Raw genomic sequence first — 16,825 nt, forward strand, 5'->3', positions numbered from 1 at the left:
TAAAATAGAAAATCATTTGACACTGTCTCGTTCTAGCCGCAGCGCGCGGACGTCGCAAGGAGGGAAACTATAATGGACGAACTATTACGAATAGGTGTGATTAAACGGTATTAGTCGTTTGGTTATAGAAAGTATATCGGTTAGCGCGACTGTCCTTGCTGTATTCGCGAACTGTCGCTTTTTGTTAATAATTGAACAGGAAAATCCAACCGTTCGGCGCTGACCAACACGAATGTTCGTTTAAAAAGTTCCACGGAACATTGATAAAAAAAATTGAAATTCAAAACGGCGGTCAACGCCGACGTCGGGCCAGTTCCTGTCGTGATTATTAGGTTCGTCGATTTTGTTCGACTTTAGGTGAAACGTTAAACTCGTGCTCGACGTGCTCGAGGACGAGAAATGTGATCGAGAAAGTTAATCCGGTTAAAAAAAAATATAGTTGGTGTTATCCGCGGTCGATGCAATTACGCCAACGACCGTGAGAATCTGTTCGCGCGAAGAATGCAGTCGTCGCGTTTTCGACCGGGCGAAGGATCAGGGCGAGTGAATTTTAGATGGACGAAGAGTATTACATGTTCGTGTGTTAATCGAAGGTTTCGATGTCCCTTTTCTTTTCCGTTGGCTGGGAGATTTCGTGTCGAGTATGCGTTTCTCATGCTCACGTACACATGCTTTATTATCGTGTGATAGTGACAACAAAGAAAACACTGACGATTGTCGTTAGTCGGCGATGTGAAACAGCCTGAATTTTGCTCCGTCCGTTATTTTTTTTTATACGTTTCTACCGGAATCTAGCGATGGGAATTCTCGCTTGTGAGGACTCATGGCGGTCGAGAATGGTAGCTTCTGATAAGTAAATTTTTACGAAACTACGTAGAATCGTCTGGTACATTTTTGTCCCGAAAAGTATCGATCGATAGTCGATAGTTCGAGTTGCGCGAGTATCGAATCGGTCCCATCGCTAGCCAGCAGCGGCGCACGCGATCGCGCCGAAATAGATCGCGTTCACATCGCCAGCTAGAAGGGTTAAAACACATTTTCTACGGTGCTGGGTACTAGTGTCTCTAGGTACTACTGCCACTTCGAGTTCGTTGAAGTTTGGTCGCAATTTTTAGTCGGTCTCTCGAACACGCGCGCGTCGCGTGGTCGCGTTTCGAGCACCGCAATCCGTGTGCTTCCGTTACAGGTAATCGTATCCTCGGAACGTTCGATTGCACCGCGTTAAGCACAGTACACGCAACGTGCAGCCCGATCAAACGACACAACGAACAAATTATTCGCGCGATCGCAAAAAGGCGCGTGTTCGGTCTGCGTGTTCGTCGCGCGCGGTTACAGAGAGACGAGAACGTTTAACAAGCGTTGAACGCCGCAACGGTATCAGCGACAGACCGGACAGGTCCGTTAAGACTCGACCAAAGCGTTCACAAGTAACAAGACGTACACAAATTCTTTTGGAACATCGGGAACATCAACGGGGGTCCACGAAGGAACGAACGACTCGGCGATTCGACTATCGGAAAGTAAACGGACAAAACAGGAAAAATAAAGAAAAAATTATCAAATCAAGCGCCGGTAGACTTTTCCGTTCAGGCTGCGACGATCGGAGATTCTTGGCAAATTTTATTCACGGATAAAAAATAAAGTTTGCCCATTTCGTAGACCGTAAACTAGCGCAAAGTGTTAATTAATATAAAAGTAACACGTTCAGGAAATCTAAAACGTATATTCCATTGGAAGAGTTCGTATTTATGTTCTAACAAAATTTGTTCATTTTTAACGCTGGTACGCGACGAGTGCTTGCTCGCCGCCATGTTTGAAGTCACCGCGCATGCGTGAACGGAATCGTGGCGCGGCGTTCGAAGGCGTAAAAGACGTCGCAGGGCGGCGCGACCAGCGATCTTCGACGTCGCGTGAGAGAGGATTGTGGACCCGCGTGCTTTCGTCGTCGGAATACTCACGTCAGCGTCGATAAAAGTGACAGTCATACGTTACTTTAAGGTGCGGCTACTTTAATCTTGCGACACAAGCGCTTTACTACTTTAGCAGAGGTGCGCTTCTGAACTTGCCTGTGCGTAGCGGCAGCAGTAATCCCTACAACAGAAGAATACTTCCAGAGCCCCGAATACTCACCGAGGACAGAGGACAGAAGAGGAGAAGAGAGCCCGAAACCCATTTACGTCGTCTATTTTCATCGCGCGGTCGTTTCACCGAGCCTGTACACCTTACAACACGTCCAACAAGGAGGATATATCGCGTCAAAGCCAAAGCTCTCGAGGTGCATGTCGAATGGGTGCAGTCGCGTGATGCAGCGTTCGTGTCGATCGAACATAGACGCGAGTTTCGATCTACGATCGGAGAAAACGATCGAAACCAGCCGATTTCGCGACGTATCGTTCGAATTTCATTGTTTCATCGGTTTGTATTTCTGTATTTGATTTCGAAGAGGAGTTTTAAAAAAGAGTCGAATCCTTGGCAAGTGAGGAAGGTCGTAGGAAGGTAGAAAAGGAAAAAGGGCCTGCTAGTGAGACTCATCAGTAAGACTTTTTAGGAAACCATGTCTTAGAGAACAAGATATTGGGTAGTTGGTCAAGGAGTGTGTATATAGGAAGAAGTGGTTGAGTACTTGCGAGAGAGTCAAGAGCGTAGCCCTCTGGCGGCCACAGACTAACGAGTCTAAAAGGTCTCGAACGATACGGCGCGAAACAGGAAGGTGCAGAGAAATGATTTTGCGGAGAGGAGTCTATACAGCAGCGATTCTCAATCACCGTACAACAGTGACGTCGATGAAAACTAATTCGAAACATTTACTTTCAAAACAGAAATGCGTAAAAACTGCCTGAATTTAACTTAACTGGAATGATTTATATTTCAAACGAGACACGATACCGAAAGTTCATCCAAGCTTCGAAGAAAAATAAAATACGAAGACTCGTACGTTCCAACAAGATTTAAAACCACAAATCCGTAATCGAAGGGGGGGGGCAACGATCGATCGATGTGTTTAGCTGTGAAAACGATAAAAAATGGAACGTTCGCGTTGAAGTTGATGCCACGTACGGATTAGTTGTGAACGGTACGCTGCCCCGGCTGGAAAAGTATGGAAACTAGGAAGCAAAGAGCGACGGGAGACGGGCAAAAGCGAGTTCCTCGAGACGAACATGCGCGCGATCAAAAGAAAGCCGATAGCGGAAAATAAGCCAAGAATACCGTGGAGGCCGAACCATAACCAAGCGTATGAAAGCGGTGCAAACTGCGGTGTACCTGGGATCGTAACTTATATAATTGGTTTATCGTGGCGATTGAGCATCGACTTTATCCGTGCGCTCCGATTGCGATCGAATTTATCGCGTCGATTCGTCGTGCTCGTGCACTCTTTCTCCCACGATATCGAATAAAAGTTCGAAAAAGGTCTTCCCTTTCCGGGCACGGGAGGAGCTTGAAGAAATAATTACAAGAAGCATCAAAACCACTGGCTTTGCAGGTAACAAGCGTTCTGTTTTCGTTCGTCGAATATATCTCTTCTGATCCAGAATAGAACAGCTTGGGGAAAATTTGTGCCCGATTTCCATGCGTACGCTTGGTGGAAGGAACGACTGTTCTCTGATTCTGTCCATCACTGTGTCATGAAATTTGACAGTGTCTTTGAATTTCGTTACGACACGTTGTTGAGACGTGTGTTGAGAAACCACTCGGATTGTACACCCAAGTACTTCGCAATGTTTCTTCCACCAACAGTACCAGCGTTTCTCAAACTGTGTTCCGCGAACTCTTGAACACACACATAGTAGCACGATGCTGAAAAATTGTTTACATTTACCGTAGCAAAGACACAGATAAAGAAACTGGGGTTACAAAGGGTTAAAAGAACATTAAACATAAATATTCTTCAAAAGACGCTTCTAAACCGAGAAAAAAATAATTTCACGTCCGCGAGAAGGTTGAGAAACACCGAGGTTCACCGATCAGAAGTGTACGACCAGGTCTCACAATAGTGACAGAGTAGAGTATCGTTTCCACGAAGATTCAACGGTGTCGATGGGAATGGCGATCCTTAATATTCGACAACGCGTGAATCCTCGTTACGAAGAAGGAACGCGGCCGCGGAAACACGCTTTCCCCTCGGCGTTCGAAGTGTTCACCTCTTAATGTTACGTAACTTTAATTGCGAGCGTTCGGCGACAATGGTGTTGTTAGAGCGTTTAAATGCACGTTCCTCGCTCGGCGCGTTTTTCTCAGGCTCGCGATTAATGCAAAATTAATAGACCGCGAGATCGCCGTGGACGATAAAAATACCGGGGGAGACAATGATTCTCCCGTGACTTCCACGTACTGGAATTAGATATACACCGACAACGAGTAATTTGCTTTTACGATTTTCCGTGAATAGCTGCAGCACTAGCATCCCTTGCGTAAATATTGCGAGACATCGACGCGTCTTATTTACAGCCGTCGGTGATATCGCGATCGTGCGCCACGATCGAACCTTTATATCGCGTATTTATCGATTCCGTACGGACGTTACGAGTCCTCGATAGAGTATCGTTCATCGAGATTCGCTGTGGTACTTACTGCGGAAGGTGTCCTGACTGACGGCGGCCTCCTGGGAGACCAAGTATTGCCTGGCCTTCTTTCCGCTGTAGTCGCGTATCTCCTGGTTGGCTCCTGCGAATTTCATCGATGGAAATCGGCGATAGAATCGAAATCGGACTTCTCCAGCGGTCCGAAAACTTTCCGACGCGGTGGTTACGACTCGCGAGAGGGTCGATCGTGCAAAAACCGGTCGTCCAACTTACCGTATACCTGGACTAGAAGATTGAAGATATTCTCGTGGTCGAATTGCATCGCGATGTGCAGCGGCGTGTATCCCTGGAAAAAATGAGTCGCGGATCAGCGTTCGAACCGGGTCTTTTCGATCCTGCCGGGCGACAAGGGGGCCACACACGCAACAGAAATCGCGTCGATCTCCGGGCGGCGGGAAAAATCGGCGTGCACACGCGACGAGACACGGTGGAAACTGCTCGTCGGCTGTCTTATCGGCGTCCTTTCCCTTCGAGGAAAGGCGAAAAGGAGGAAAAGACGAACGGCAGAGACAATGAGGAATTAATGGCGGTCGTATTATGAATATCACTCGGAGCGTGCGAATTCGCGTTTCCGCGACCAACAATATTATCTTCAGGGGGGGGGGCCGTGGCGACGTGTGCGTGCACGTACACGAGATCGAAACGCGATGCCGCGAAAACGAACGAACGTTGCGTGCGACGATAGATCGGGACTCGCGCGTATGAACTTTCCCGACTTTCATCCGGTTCGCTGCACCGTTAACCTCCAACCGTTTCCTTTCTTTAAATGTGTGCCAAATCTTCCGTGCAATGAGCTTCTGATCGAAAGTTACGGATACAGTAATGATTCGTAAAATGAACACGGTCAATCATTACTTTACCAACAGCCATCGTCGATATCGATCAGTGACATCGACCCCTCCTATTCATTGTTCGAAGTGTGTCGCGTTTATACGTAGGGAGTAAGGAAATTCGAGCGCTTGCGAGAGAGAGTTGTCAGCGTAGCCCTCTGATGGCGAGTACGGGAGGCGGCGCCATAGAAGCAATTCCAGCCAAAGTCTGGCGACCATAGCAGCGCGGCAGGTCGTTCGAAAGTTTGAATTAAGCGCGTAGTCGTTGAATTATTAATTTATAGGGGTAATTGGGCGCCCGCGAGTGTCTCGTTACCGGTGGCGTATCGGTCAAACGGGTCGACTCGATCGAGGCAATATCGTTAATATCTCTGTAAAATCGAGAAGTCGGAGCGGGCAGCTGTTTGCCCCGACGAGACGTAGGAAAACCAGCCAGTCCCCTTCTCACCTGGCGCCCTCCGCGCGATACTAATTGCGAGATAACGTCCGTCCGATATTTCCACCGGCGCGACACGATTTCGCGTACCATCGATACCGGCGGTGCATTTTACACCGTTTCGTTCTTTCGTCTCCGTGTTCGGTGTGTGCTCAGGGTTCCGTTATCGCGGAGCGTGCGTTTGCCCGCGGTAGCGAAGACATTCGTTCCGTATCGTTTGCATCGTAATTGCGTGTCGCGCGAATACGGGGACACGGCCATCCTTCGTGTTAGCCCGCGAGGAGAAGAACGTGTTATTAGAGCACGATGAGGGATTACATTGTCAGAGGATACGGGGGCCCGAGTGGCGTGTAATCCTTCTTTATGGCAGATACGACACCCTGTCCGCTTTTGTCCCGCTTCTCTGGCTGCTTTACGCAATTAACGATGAAACGCGTCAATTTCGACTCGTTTCTGTTTGCTTTGTACCTTCGATTACTTTGTAAATAACGAGATTTTGTATCCACGTTTAAGGTTTACTCTTACTTCCAAGCAGTTTGATTTCATTTTCTGTTTCTTTCGCGGCGTATTATGTTATTAATTGACCGACTATCTCGCCCGGTGTCCAACGACGTGCAACTGTCGGTTAAAATTAATATAATATCGCCGACTAATCCGCCTCGTAACAGCTGCTGTTCGCAATCTGTCGGGCCCAGATACCAGCGAAACGGACCGTCTTATCCGGGCAAGATCGTGCAATTTTTGCGAAAGATCGGGGGAAGGATCGATCACGGTGGTCGGGACGGCGACAAAATTGAGCGACCTTGGAATATATCGTATGCAAAGTGGAAATTCGCGACGGTGAACCGGTACTCGCGAAAGCGAGCACGTATCGGCCGTTCCCGATGTCCGCCTCGATAAGTGCGACAAATTGCGCGTAATCGTGTGCGTGCACCGATCATTATACCGGCGGAGGTGAAAACGCGGACGATCCGTCGCTGGAAGGTCGGGACGCGCGCCATTTTTGATCCATTAACTTCTACCGGATCGACGCCGTGCACGGAAAGTTAAGTTTGACACGGTGAACGTAAACTTCAGTGGCGTACAAAGTAAATTTCTGGGTTAGGACCGTGATTCGTAAATTGAACACTTGCATGACGTTCATTTGCTGTACATCGAACGATAAACCAGTTTCAACGTAGATGATTTTACTATCGGTACGGATATACAATATACGATGATCGGTGCAGGATTTCAATGGCCTACAAAATAAATTTCGTGGTCTACGAGGGCAATTTCAGATCGTGATTCGTAAATCGAACGTTCGTATAAGATTCAGCGACAGAGCTGTGTACGAACATTCGTCTCTATTGTATGACAAATGAACACGTCAACCCTCGAAGCGACGTTCATTTTACGAATCATTGCTGTCCATCGAACGATCAACGATTTTCAACGTAGGTAATTTTACTATCGGTACGGATCGCATTAAATCTACGAAAATCGGAGCACCTGTAGGGAGGAAAGAATGGGTTCTCCGCGTTATAGGAGCCAATATCCAGAGGGTGTCGAAATACAAAATGTCGGAATCGTCCGCGCGAAGGGCCGTTATGATTTAGCTGGTCGTAAAGGCGGCCCCGATGTAGGAAAATATTAAAATTGAAAATCCTCAAGGGTGATATACGCGTGCGTGATATTGGTGGCCGGCAGCTGTCCCGTTCCCGAAGGTTGTCGCGCGAGGAAGAAGGGAAAACTCCGAAAGAGGTGTTCCGGGGCGCCGGGGCGTCGGAGACACGGCAGCAGCGAGAAGAGATCCCCGGCAAGCGCCAAGGGATGGGCGAAGGAAGGGTTCATCGGGGTAGGATGGCGATATTGTCTCGAGGCGCGGTGACTCGGCGTGTCGGGACAATGCTACTTTAAAATATATCGCCCGGATGTATAAAGAGGAGAAGGAAGGGCACCGCGTAACGCGTCGTACGAAATGGAAAAGGCCGATGGCGGAGAGAAAGAGCGAGCATGCGTGAAGGCAGAAGGGTGTCGCGCCACTTGTCGCGAGGACACACGTGTCGCGTGCTATTGGAGTTGGAAAAGGGTGACTTCTCTGTGTCGGCACCCCATACGAGCACTTTTCTATTCCTCTCTCGGCGACCGCCTGACTTTCGCCCACCTATACGCGGGGACTTTAAAGTGAAATAAATTAGAGTCGATGCTCGCTGAATAACTCTCTCGGCTCTTTCTCTGCCCCCCCCTCGCGACCCCGACCGCCGTCGAACGCAACCCCTTTTTCAAAGTCTGGCCGACACGGGGGTGCACGGAACCTCTCGCCTATGATCGCGGTTTCGACCCATTTGTCACTGGCGTTTATTGCGGAATCCGATATTAACAGAACGATATATAGACGGACTGTTTACGGGGCCTCGATTCCATTATTCTTCTCTTCGCATACAATTTTAGTGCAGGCAGGACTGAAACTCGTCGTTTTCTTAAATTATAATAAAAGTCTTTTGATGCGTTTATAATAATTTGGAACATCCAATTCTGAAGCGGTTGATTACAATTGTTGGGCTTTTAAGTTTTTGCCTTGCTTGATTGCAGTTTAAAATTGCATCAAAAGTTTTCCATTAGTGGTTCTATTATGCTTCCATGATATACATGCTTCTTGCTCTTTACATCTTCACATTCCTAACGACAACAGCATTCTGTTCTATAATTTGTCCTGGGTCCTGCCTTAGACGTCTCACTCAACCCTATACGTGTACATACCAATAGGTTGCTCGAGTACTTGCGAGAGAGTCAAGAGCGTGGCCCTCTGGCGTAGAGCATGGGAAGTTCCCATCTACTCGGGTGCCTCTCACAGCTAATTTAACAATAAAATCAAAGAACTTTGTTGCAAATTGGATGCACTGTGTTCTTGCTCGACTCCGTTCGAAAATTTAACGGGAGCATCGTTCGAAACGGGTCACCCGGTGTACGGACGACAGATTCCGGCGTTGTCTCGGGGGTCCACCGGTGGGATCGCCATTGTCGTTCGCTGTCGTACGCCCGGCAAGGATGCAGGCGCCACACGGGCGGCTTACGGGGTCCCCGTGGGGAACGGGCACCGTTTTTTGCGGGGATTAAATGCGAGCCGATGCCGCGATAAGCCGTAGAAAACTACGGTGGAAGCGGTACCCGTGACAGATTACGCTCGTGACTGCGATCCACCGTCTGCGAGGTTACCCCGCGGTTGTCTGCGCCCGTTCTAACGCCGGCCAGGAACCTCGCCGGGGCGGGTATCGTTCGCGAGAAGAAACGCCGCGACGAATTTCTCGGTGATGTGTCTATCCGCCTGGCAAACGAGCCGCACCTGCGAAAGAACGCCGTTCGAAGGAAGAGGACGCGATCTTCCCGCCCGTCGCGGCCACCTTATACCAGGGACGTCGCAAAACTAACGTATCGACAAACTATTTCCTTTCAAATAGGATGCTTTCACACGATATGATCTTTGTGTACCAGTGTTTGAGGAGGTCTCGATAGTTTTAAAGGAAATTGGGTAAAAATCAATATTAAGTAAAATAATTCTGTTGAGATCGAGAGTCCACTTAAGGGTTCAATGACCCCGTCTTGGGACTCTCGTTGAATTTGAAATTTTATCCTGGGAATATCATGCAAAATGGAGTACTTCAAAAATACGAATACTGAATAATATACGAAAACTGAAAGGTTTGAAATGACACGTTGTTGGTTCCACGCGGTCACCGGTGACCATTGTGATAATGAACGTAAACAGGAAGTATCGACGAACGGATAGGGGTACCCGAAGTTAACTTTGAACGTTTCCCGACACCCAGTAGAGGCGCGAGGAACGCCAGGGGCCCCGGTTCACGGAGCATCGGGGCAACAAAAGGGAGGTGAAAAGTACTTTGTACCGAAGGAAAGCCGCGCGAAAGAAATGCCGGTGCGCGATCGAAGGGGATAAAAAGTGTCCGGGGCAGGGAATTCCGGCGATTCGGAACGGTTACACGGAACGAGCAGATATTACACGGTGTAAAATCGCGGCGTCCAACCGACAAAGATACGCGACTTAGGATCCAGCGACGGGTACCACGGGCGCTTTTTCCCTCTTTTTCATTTGCCCGGGAGTATTAAGCGAGAGAACCCGGTGGCGGTGGCGGGATAAGCCGGCAGAAAACTACGGCGAGAGCGGTGGCTGTGACAGATTACGCCGTGCCGCGATTCCACCGTCTGCTGCTAAAGCCGCCGCCGCTCGGAAAGGAAAAAAAAGACGAGCCGGATAGAGGATGGATCCATTCCGGAGTGGATTAGCCGCGCCACGTTGTTCGTACCTACACGAATACACGCGTATTTATTAAATCGAGCACTAATCCCCCGAAAACAGAGAGCCTGCCGGACTCGAGGCGACGCGAGTCGTGTTTTTTAAAGAATCGAAGCACCGTGGGCTCGATCGTCCACTGCTAATACCGGGGACGTTCGTTTCATTTCAGAATTGCATCGATCCTAAATTTTTATTTAGCGAGTAAACAAAAAATATTTACATCTCTCGTAACACATTCGATCGCGAATTTTGATAGTTAACATTGAAAGTAGCCTTCGCGAGCTTTGGAGATTAGTGGAATAACGGAACGTAAAGAGATATTAAAAATGGCGGACTGGGTCGTTTTTATAATCGTTTATTAAGTTAACGAGAAAATGTCGTTGGCGGGAAGGGTCGAGGGAGAAAAAGGCGTCACGGCGCCGACAGGCCGGTTCGGGTTACGCCGCGAAGCAAACGAGCAGGGAACAAGGCAGACGCACAAATGTGCTTTGGGAATTTATAAGATTCACCGCCGGGCGAATATGATCGCGATTAGATGCGATCTGCGGCCATTACGCCGCTAATCTCCTTAATTGCGATCTCTCGAAGTGAGTAGAGAGAACGCGGGAGCCTTACGCAATAAAATACGTAAGATCCCCCCGATGAACGGGTCACGATATAAAATTGAATATTATCGAACTTATCTCCGATCCTAAATTGAAAATTAAATTCCACGCTTACTTTTTCACTTCATAAAATATTAATATTTATTTTATTTAATACAAGGCGTTACCGGATGGGTGGTACTATCGGACAGAGGGTGGGTTCTACGTACGAAAATAAGTCGAAAAAAAGGAATAACATTTTTTTTTTAACCGTTTGATGTTTCGTTTACGAGAAAATCGAGTTTGACCACGTCTCGCTATAGCAATCGTGAATACGTTGGTGACAGGACATTAAAATGTCTTCTTCTATAAAACCACTCGATCTTCTTCGTATGCAAACATTAAGAGACTTCAAACAAACTAGTTCAACGATGTTGGAAATACAAATGGCGTTTACTTGTGTCCAATATTAGCTAAAGTTCTTTTAGACGTCGCTTTCGGGACGCGTAACTCTTTCGCGGAAGTTCTCTTTTGACTCGATCGAAAATTGCTCGATTTTTCCAAGTTTGCACATCGCGTTCCAGTCGTTCGCGGGTTCGTCCATCGGGCGAGGAACGTCTGCGGTGGTTCAGCGGTGTTTGTCGCGAGCCGCTAACGAGCAAGGTTCTCCGCTTCCTCGGTCACTCTCTCCGCCCCCTTTCTGCCCTGTTTCTTTCCCCCCGCGAAGGGCACTCCGGCTTATATAAGTCTTATAAAGAGCAAAGCGGCGGACCACACACATCCGATCCTATCTGCGGAGGCTCCAACTCCGCGCGATGCGCCTACTCCGACCCTCTCTTTCCTTCCTTCCTGCTTCGAGGACGAACATCCGCCGTCTCTCCTCGTTCTCTGCGCTCCGGAGACACGCGGCCCGCTTAAATGCAAGCCCTCTGCGCTCCTTTCGCGCGCCCGCCGCTCGCAGATTACGCTATATATCGCTCGCGATTTATTTTCGACAGATTTCACCCCCTACTTTTCGTTCGATGTTGGGATTCTCATGATTCTTAAAATGAACATCGCGTTCGGGGTTGGCGTGCGTTCATCTCTCGTACAACGGAGGTGAAATTTGCTAGATTACGCTAGACATTTCTCGCGATTTATTTTTGACAAGATTCACCCCCTACTTTTCGTTCGATGTTGGAATTCTCATGATTCTTAAAATGAACGCCTCGTTTGGGGTTGACATGCATTCATTTCTCGCACAGCAGAGGTGAAATTCGACGCTGGCAGATATTTACACACGGTTGGGAGGGTTAGAAACGTTCAATTTACGAATCACGTTTAGGGTTTAACGAATCGTTACTGTATCGCGATCGATCGTTGGTTCCACCTAGATTTTTATTCGTAGAAAGTTTCTTTAACTCTCGTCCTTATTTCAGACACCGACGAACAGTACCAACCTTTCAAAGATTACTTACTACTAGACTGCGGATTTTTATGCAAATTTTTATTAATAAAATTGGTGAAATGGTAGAGGGTCGTTTCAACCCCTAAATACAATTTAGACGCCGGTCACCGGTGACCACCATGGCGGCCAACCACGTTAAAAGATGGATTTCGCGACATACATCTAAGATAGTAACTATAGAGAAACTTACCCCGTTCTGTGCGCATCAGGATCGCAGAGCAGCCCCCGGGAACAGAAAACAAAAGAAATCAGAGCCGTAGCCCGGCTTTATCGACGATGTCGACTCGATAAATTCTAAAACATTTGCTCGCGTATATCCCGTATCGAGCGATATTATACGGGTCGTAAACTTACTCCCGCCCATAAAGACGGTACCATGTGGTACTAAAAAATCCATACGCGCTCTCTATGCGACTACCTTTGCATAACATCTTTGCTAAAAGATATATATTGCCCCCAGGTACGTTTATGCCGCGAGCTACGTCGCTTGACACGAATTCAAGACTCGTCCCAGACTTTAGCCAAGCGTTTCTAACCCGTGACTTCGATTTCCAAAAAATCGAGACCAAAACTGATTAAAATTGAAAATTCACCGGCGCGTTTCAGCGTGTCGCGGATCGAATATCAACGTAAAGGATCGAAAAGCCACTCACCGTGGTCTCGTTGACGCTCTTGATGTAGTCCTTGTAGGTGCCCGCTATCAGCTTCACGATGTTCTCGTCGCCGTGCTTCGCGGCCCAGTGCAAAGCCGTCTGCAACACGCGCAACAACACCGTGGATAATAACTCTTCGCTCGGTCGCTTAAATCATCGCCGCGCTCGAGAATAGAATTATCAAGTCCGCGGATTATTCGGTCGCGTACGGTGAGGGGGTGGGAAGGGGCGAGAAAAAAAAAATGAGGCATAAAAATACGCAACGACGGAAATTTACGGCTCTTACCGTCTCCCTGCCCCTCCGCGGTCGTCTATATTTTGGAAAAATCGCGTGGCTACCCCCCTTCCTGCCGGTTGTAGACACGACGCGAGCAGCTGTAGCGTATTTTCAGAGAGCAGCCACCGGTGAAATATTCGCGAATTAAGCAACGGCACCCGGCTACGTCAACCGGAACGAGCCGGATGAATGGCGACGTCGGACAGCACTCGAGAGGAGGAGGAGCACTTTGAGAGCAGTCGATCACCGGGGGCAGCGAGAGGGACGAGAGCTGGTGCAACGTCGAAACACGCCAGAAAGACCGACTCGAGTGGCTCGAATTACTTTGGTGGATCTCAGACGGGGGACGGGAAATCGCCACCGGAACTGTCGCGACCCCGTCGGATTCTTGGCTCGGGTTCAGATCGACGCTGACGCCCCGCGGGAGGGGAAAACGGTTCGAAGGACGTCGATCGATCGGGCTGGCAAGAGCGTCGGGTCGCCTCGTGCACGATCCAAAGAATTTGGAAACGAAAGGTTATCGATAGGACTGAATTTGTTAACCCCTTACGAGAAGGGAGACTCGTGTGAGATGGTAAAGCGAGAAGCGATATTTGACAAGTTTTTTACAGCATAAGGGTTTGACTTTCCACATATATTCTTTAACATTTCAAGATAGAAATAGTTTTTTTCCGTTACGTTTGTCGACTTTGGATGAAATGATAAATGTTGTTCCTTATGTCGACGGTGTTGATCGCAGTCTTTGATCTAAAGTAAAAAATCGAATGACATTCTGTTCATAATAGTATGAACTTAAGTCCTCCTTGAAATTATGCAATAAACATAGTTTATTACGAAGGGTGTTAGTCAGAATGTTAGTTAGAATTCTCGATTCGTTGTAGTGTGTTAAGAAATGGCCTGGACTTGAAAATCAAGAACCTTGCGTCCCTCGAGGACCACAAGATTTCGTGGAAAATATTAGAAAAATGTGAACGTTTCAGCGTCTCTTTCAACATCCTCCATCTAAGAATTTTACCCGCGAATTTGATGTCGACGAAGTTCGCGGGATTTAATTTCGTTGAAACGGTTCGCCGCTTTCGGTCGCGAAATAAAACCGGTTAAAAATAGCTGGGGCGAGTAAAATGTAAATACTCGTGGTTAAAAAAAAAAAAAAAAAAAGAAATCCGAAACGCTGCCCGCGGCGGTTCAAGCGACCCGCGTGCTCGTTTAAGCGTTGAAATATATTCGCGGTGGCCAGCTTTGACATCGAGCTGTTGAAAACGTCCGACTATTTCCATATAGCGGGTTATCCCGACGACGGATTATTTCGAGCATATACGTTATTATACTTTGTAAGTTACCGCGACGGGCTCGTAAATTTAATGGGCCCGGGTTTCGGTGAAAAACGCGACGCTGTGTACGCTTAATATCACTTTCCGCTCGCGCGCGGAGACGCGCCATCGCGCTATTAACGGCGACACGCTCGCGCGCTTGTCGATTCCGCGGTCCCTCGTTTCGGTGCCTCATTAACCGGAGCAAGCTCCTGAAAATTGAGTCACCGTTTCGGGGCATCTATTCCCCGATACGGCCGTGTTTCGAAATTACTGGCGAATCAAGAAAGACATCGCTCCGAAAATAGATCGATTTGGATTAAATCGAATCGTTCGGAAGTAGCGTCTTCCAAACGGACAATTTCCAATGTTAACATCTTTCAGTCGTAACTCGATGTAATCTGCCACGTGATCCCTAAATAGTAGAATACGAAGCGTATTAAATATATTACTTCGTTATAATAAAAAATGGAACAGTAATGAACAAGAAAACCCATACGAGGAATAAATAAAAGAGCCAACATAACGCAATATTACCAGAATCGATCGGATTATAACGGTAATGGGATCTTTCCAGCCTATAACCGAATCATATTCGTATCGAGGCGTACACCGTCGGCGGGGAGTCGCTAACGAGTATTCCTCGGTATCCAGGTTCCGTTTCGTAGAGATCCACCGGTCGGTGGTATCACGGGGGGGGAGTTCCGCGGGCGAACACGAAGCGAAAAGAGAAAATCTCCGGTGTTCGCGTAACAGCCGGAAAGAACGCGGATTATTCCGCGACGTCCGCTAAGAGAGAAATATAGGATTCCGGGGCGTCGGGGATATAAGCAACCGACCGCGGCGCACCCGGGGGGTACATGAATTTTAATTCCGTCAAGTCCAGCGTTCCCGTGGGTAGATTAAAAATAGTGTCCGCCGGGTCCTCCAGATTCGCGCGGACGTCATAGGAAGCCCCGGGTGGACCGTCGTCGTCCGGGTGATCCGCGCGGAGAGCCGGTGCGCGTCCAGACCGTCTGCACGCCGCAGAGACAACTTGCAGACCACCTCATTAGCGGCGGAAAAACTCATCCTAACGAGGCTACGTACCTAATGACGAGAACCACGCGCTCGCGCGACCCCCCCTTTCGTGTATGCCTATTTACCCTGAACGTCACTGTGTGCGGGTTTACGTGGCCACCGTGCGGCCTGGACGCTCACCGGCGGACCATTCCACTGTCTGTGTGCGTGTACGTGCGACCACGTGTGGGGTGCACCTTGTGCGCTCGCTGGCCCTATATGCACTGCCTCCACAGCAAATTAACGAGCGACGCACCGGCAGGATATACGACCTCCTGGTTGATATTAGAGGCACGTGGCGCCAATACCGTTCCTCCGGCAGGATGCACTTGCCAAAGGATTCTCTGATCGAAATTGAGACCGTTGCTGTTCGACAAACATTGACCCCTTGCAACCGAGTGGGGTGGGGGCCCCGTGTCCCATGGAACACTTTTACGTTCGCGGTGGACAGAGCAAATTCCATCGGGGGCTTCGTTTTTACGTGCGGTCGAAGGTCCATAAGTTCGTGAAAATCAACTGAATTATAGTTTACGTAATGTTGTTTTCTATCAAATTGGCAAATGGAAATCAACTTTCCTTCGAAGCATTCAAAAAGTAATGAACTAATAGAGAATTGCAATGTTTTAACTGAAGCTGTTGGAACATATTTCAGTTCATTGCAATTGTTTACATCGTTAGTTTGAGCGAAATCTACCTAGTGCATGTAAATGACGAAGACTGATGGCATAGATGGTTTTGTTCGAGCTTGATCGCTTTCGTCCGCGTCTGTTCGAACGATAATATAAGTTGACCTAAAAGAAATCCGCGAAAATGATCGCGCTTGAGGGAGGAAGGACGTGGGGCGTGGGTTCGTCGTGGAAGACGCGGGCGACGATGAATCTCGTTTACCCGCGAATAAAGGAACGCGGGTTGGTAATCAAGATTAGGATCTCCTAGGCGACAGGCGAGTCTAGCGCGACGGGGATCGGGGTCCGGTTGAACACGGTCCGCCTAATACGGTCCGGCAGCGCGAAAGATGCAAGAATCCGGGGGAAATTACACGCGCGGGTAGAAAATGAATTTTTACGGTAGCCCCGCGAGGCCATCAGCGGGTTATACGCGGTTACACAGACCCGGGGCTCTCGCCGGCCCCGTCTACTTCCAGCGTGCTAACGAAGTTTTATGAAGCGCGATAGCGCCATACCTACGCCGTCCCGTGGACTTTGGCGCTCCTTAATTTGTGAACGCTGCGCACACTGTGTCGGCCGCCGCGGTGCCGCAAAAGAATGGTATGTCGGCCGACAACGTGATATATCTTCGGTCCTCTGCCCTGGACCGAAAGGCGCGCACGGAACGGGCCGCGCGCACCGTGGGTA

The 16,825-nt window shown here is 48.6% G+C and overlaps 1 protein-coding gene across 8 annotated transcripts in view; it reads right to left on the reverse strand.

Moving 5' to 3' along the window:
- Positions 1-16,825, reverse strand: part of LOC122395425 (ankyrin repeat domain-containing protein SOWAHB) — a 138,098-nt gene that overhangs the window by 3,015 nt on the left and 118,258 nt on the right. For 3 of the 8 annotated variants that reach the window (XR_006258974.1, XM_043392990.1, XM_043392988.1), the window contains 4 exons: positions 12,825-12,923; positions 12,362-12,367; positions 4,794-4,866; positions 4,570-4,662 (listed from right to left, as the gene is read on the reverse strand). Coding sequence is in view for 5 of the 8 variants with exons in the window: in XM_043392990.1 (XP_043248925.1) it covers positions 4,570-4,662; positions 4,794-4,866; positions 12,362-12,367; positions 12,825-12,923 (271 nt within the window). In the remaining 3 variants the exon portion in view is untranslated. Of the gene's footprint in view, positions 1-28; positions 2,092-4,569; positions 4,663-4,793; positions 4,867-12,361; positions 12,368-12,824; positions 12,924-16,825 lie in introns of those variants that run through there. The other 5 variants (XR_006258976.1, XM_043392992.1, XR_006258975.1 and 2 more) reach the window with 3 other exon arrangements.

Source organism: Colletes gigas, unplaced genomic scaffold (assembly GCF_013123115.1).
Source record: "Colletes gigas isolate AHSC1104 unplaced genomic scaffold, ASM1312311v1 Colletes_gigas_Sc00005, whole genome shotgun sequence".
NCBI classification, from domain to species: domain Eukaryota; kingdom Metazoa; phylum Arthropoda; class Insecta; order Hymenoptera; family Colletidae; genus Colletes; species Colletes gigas.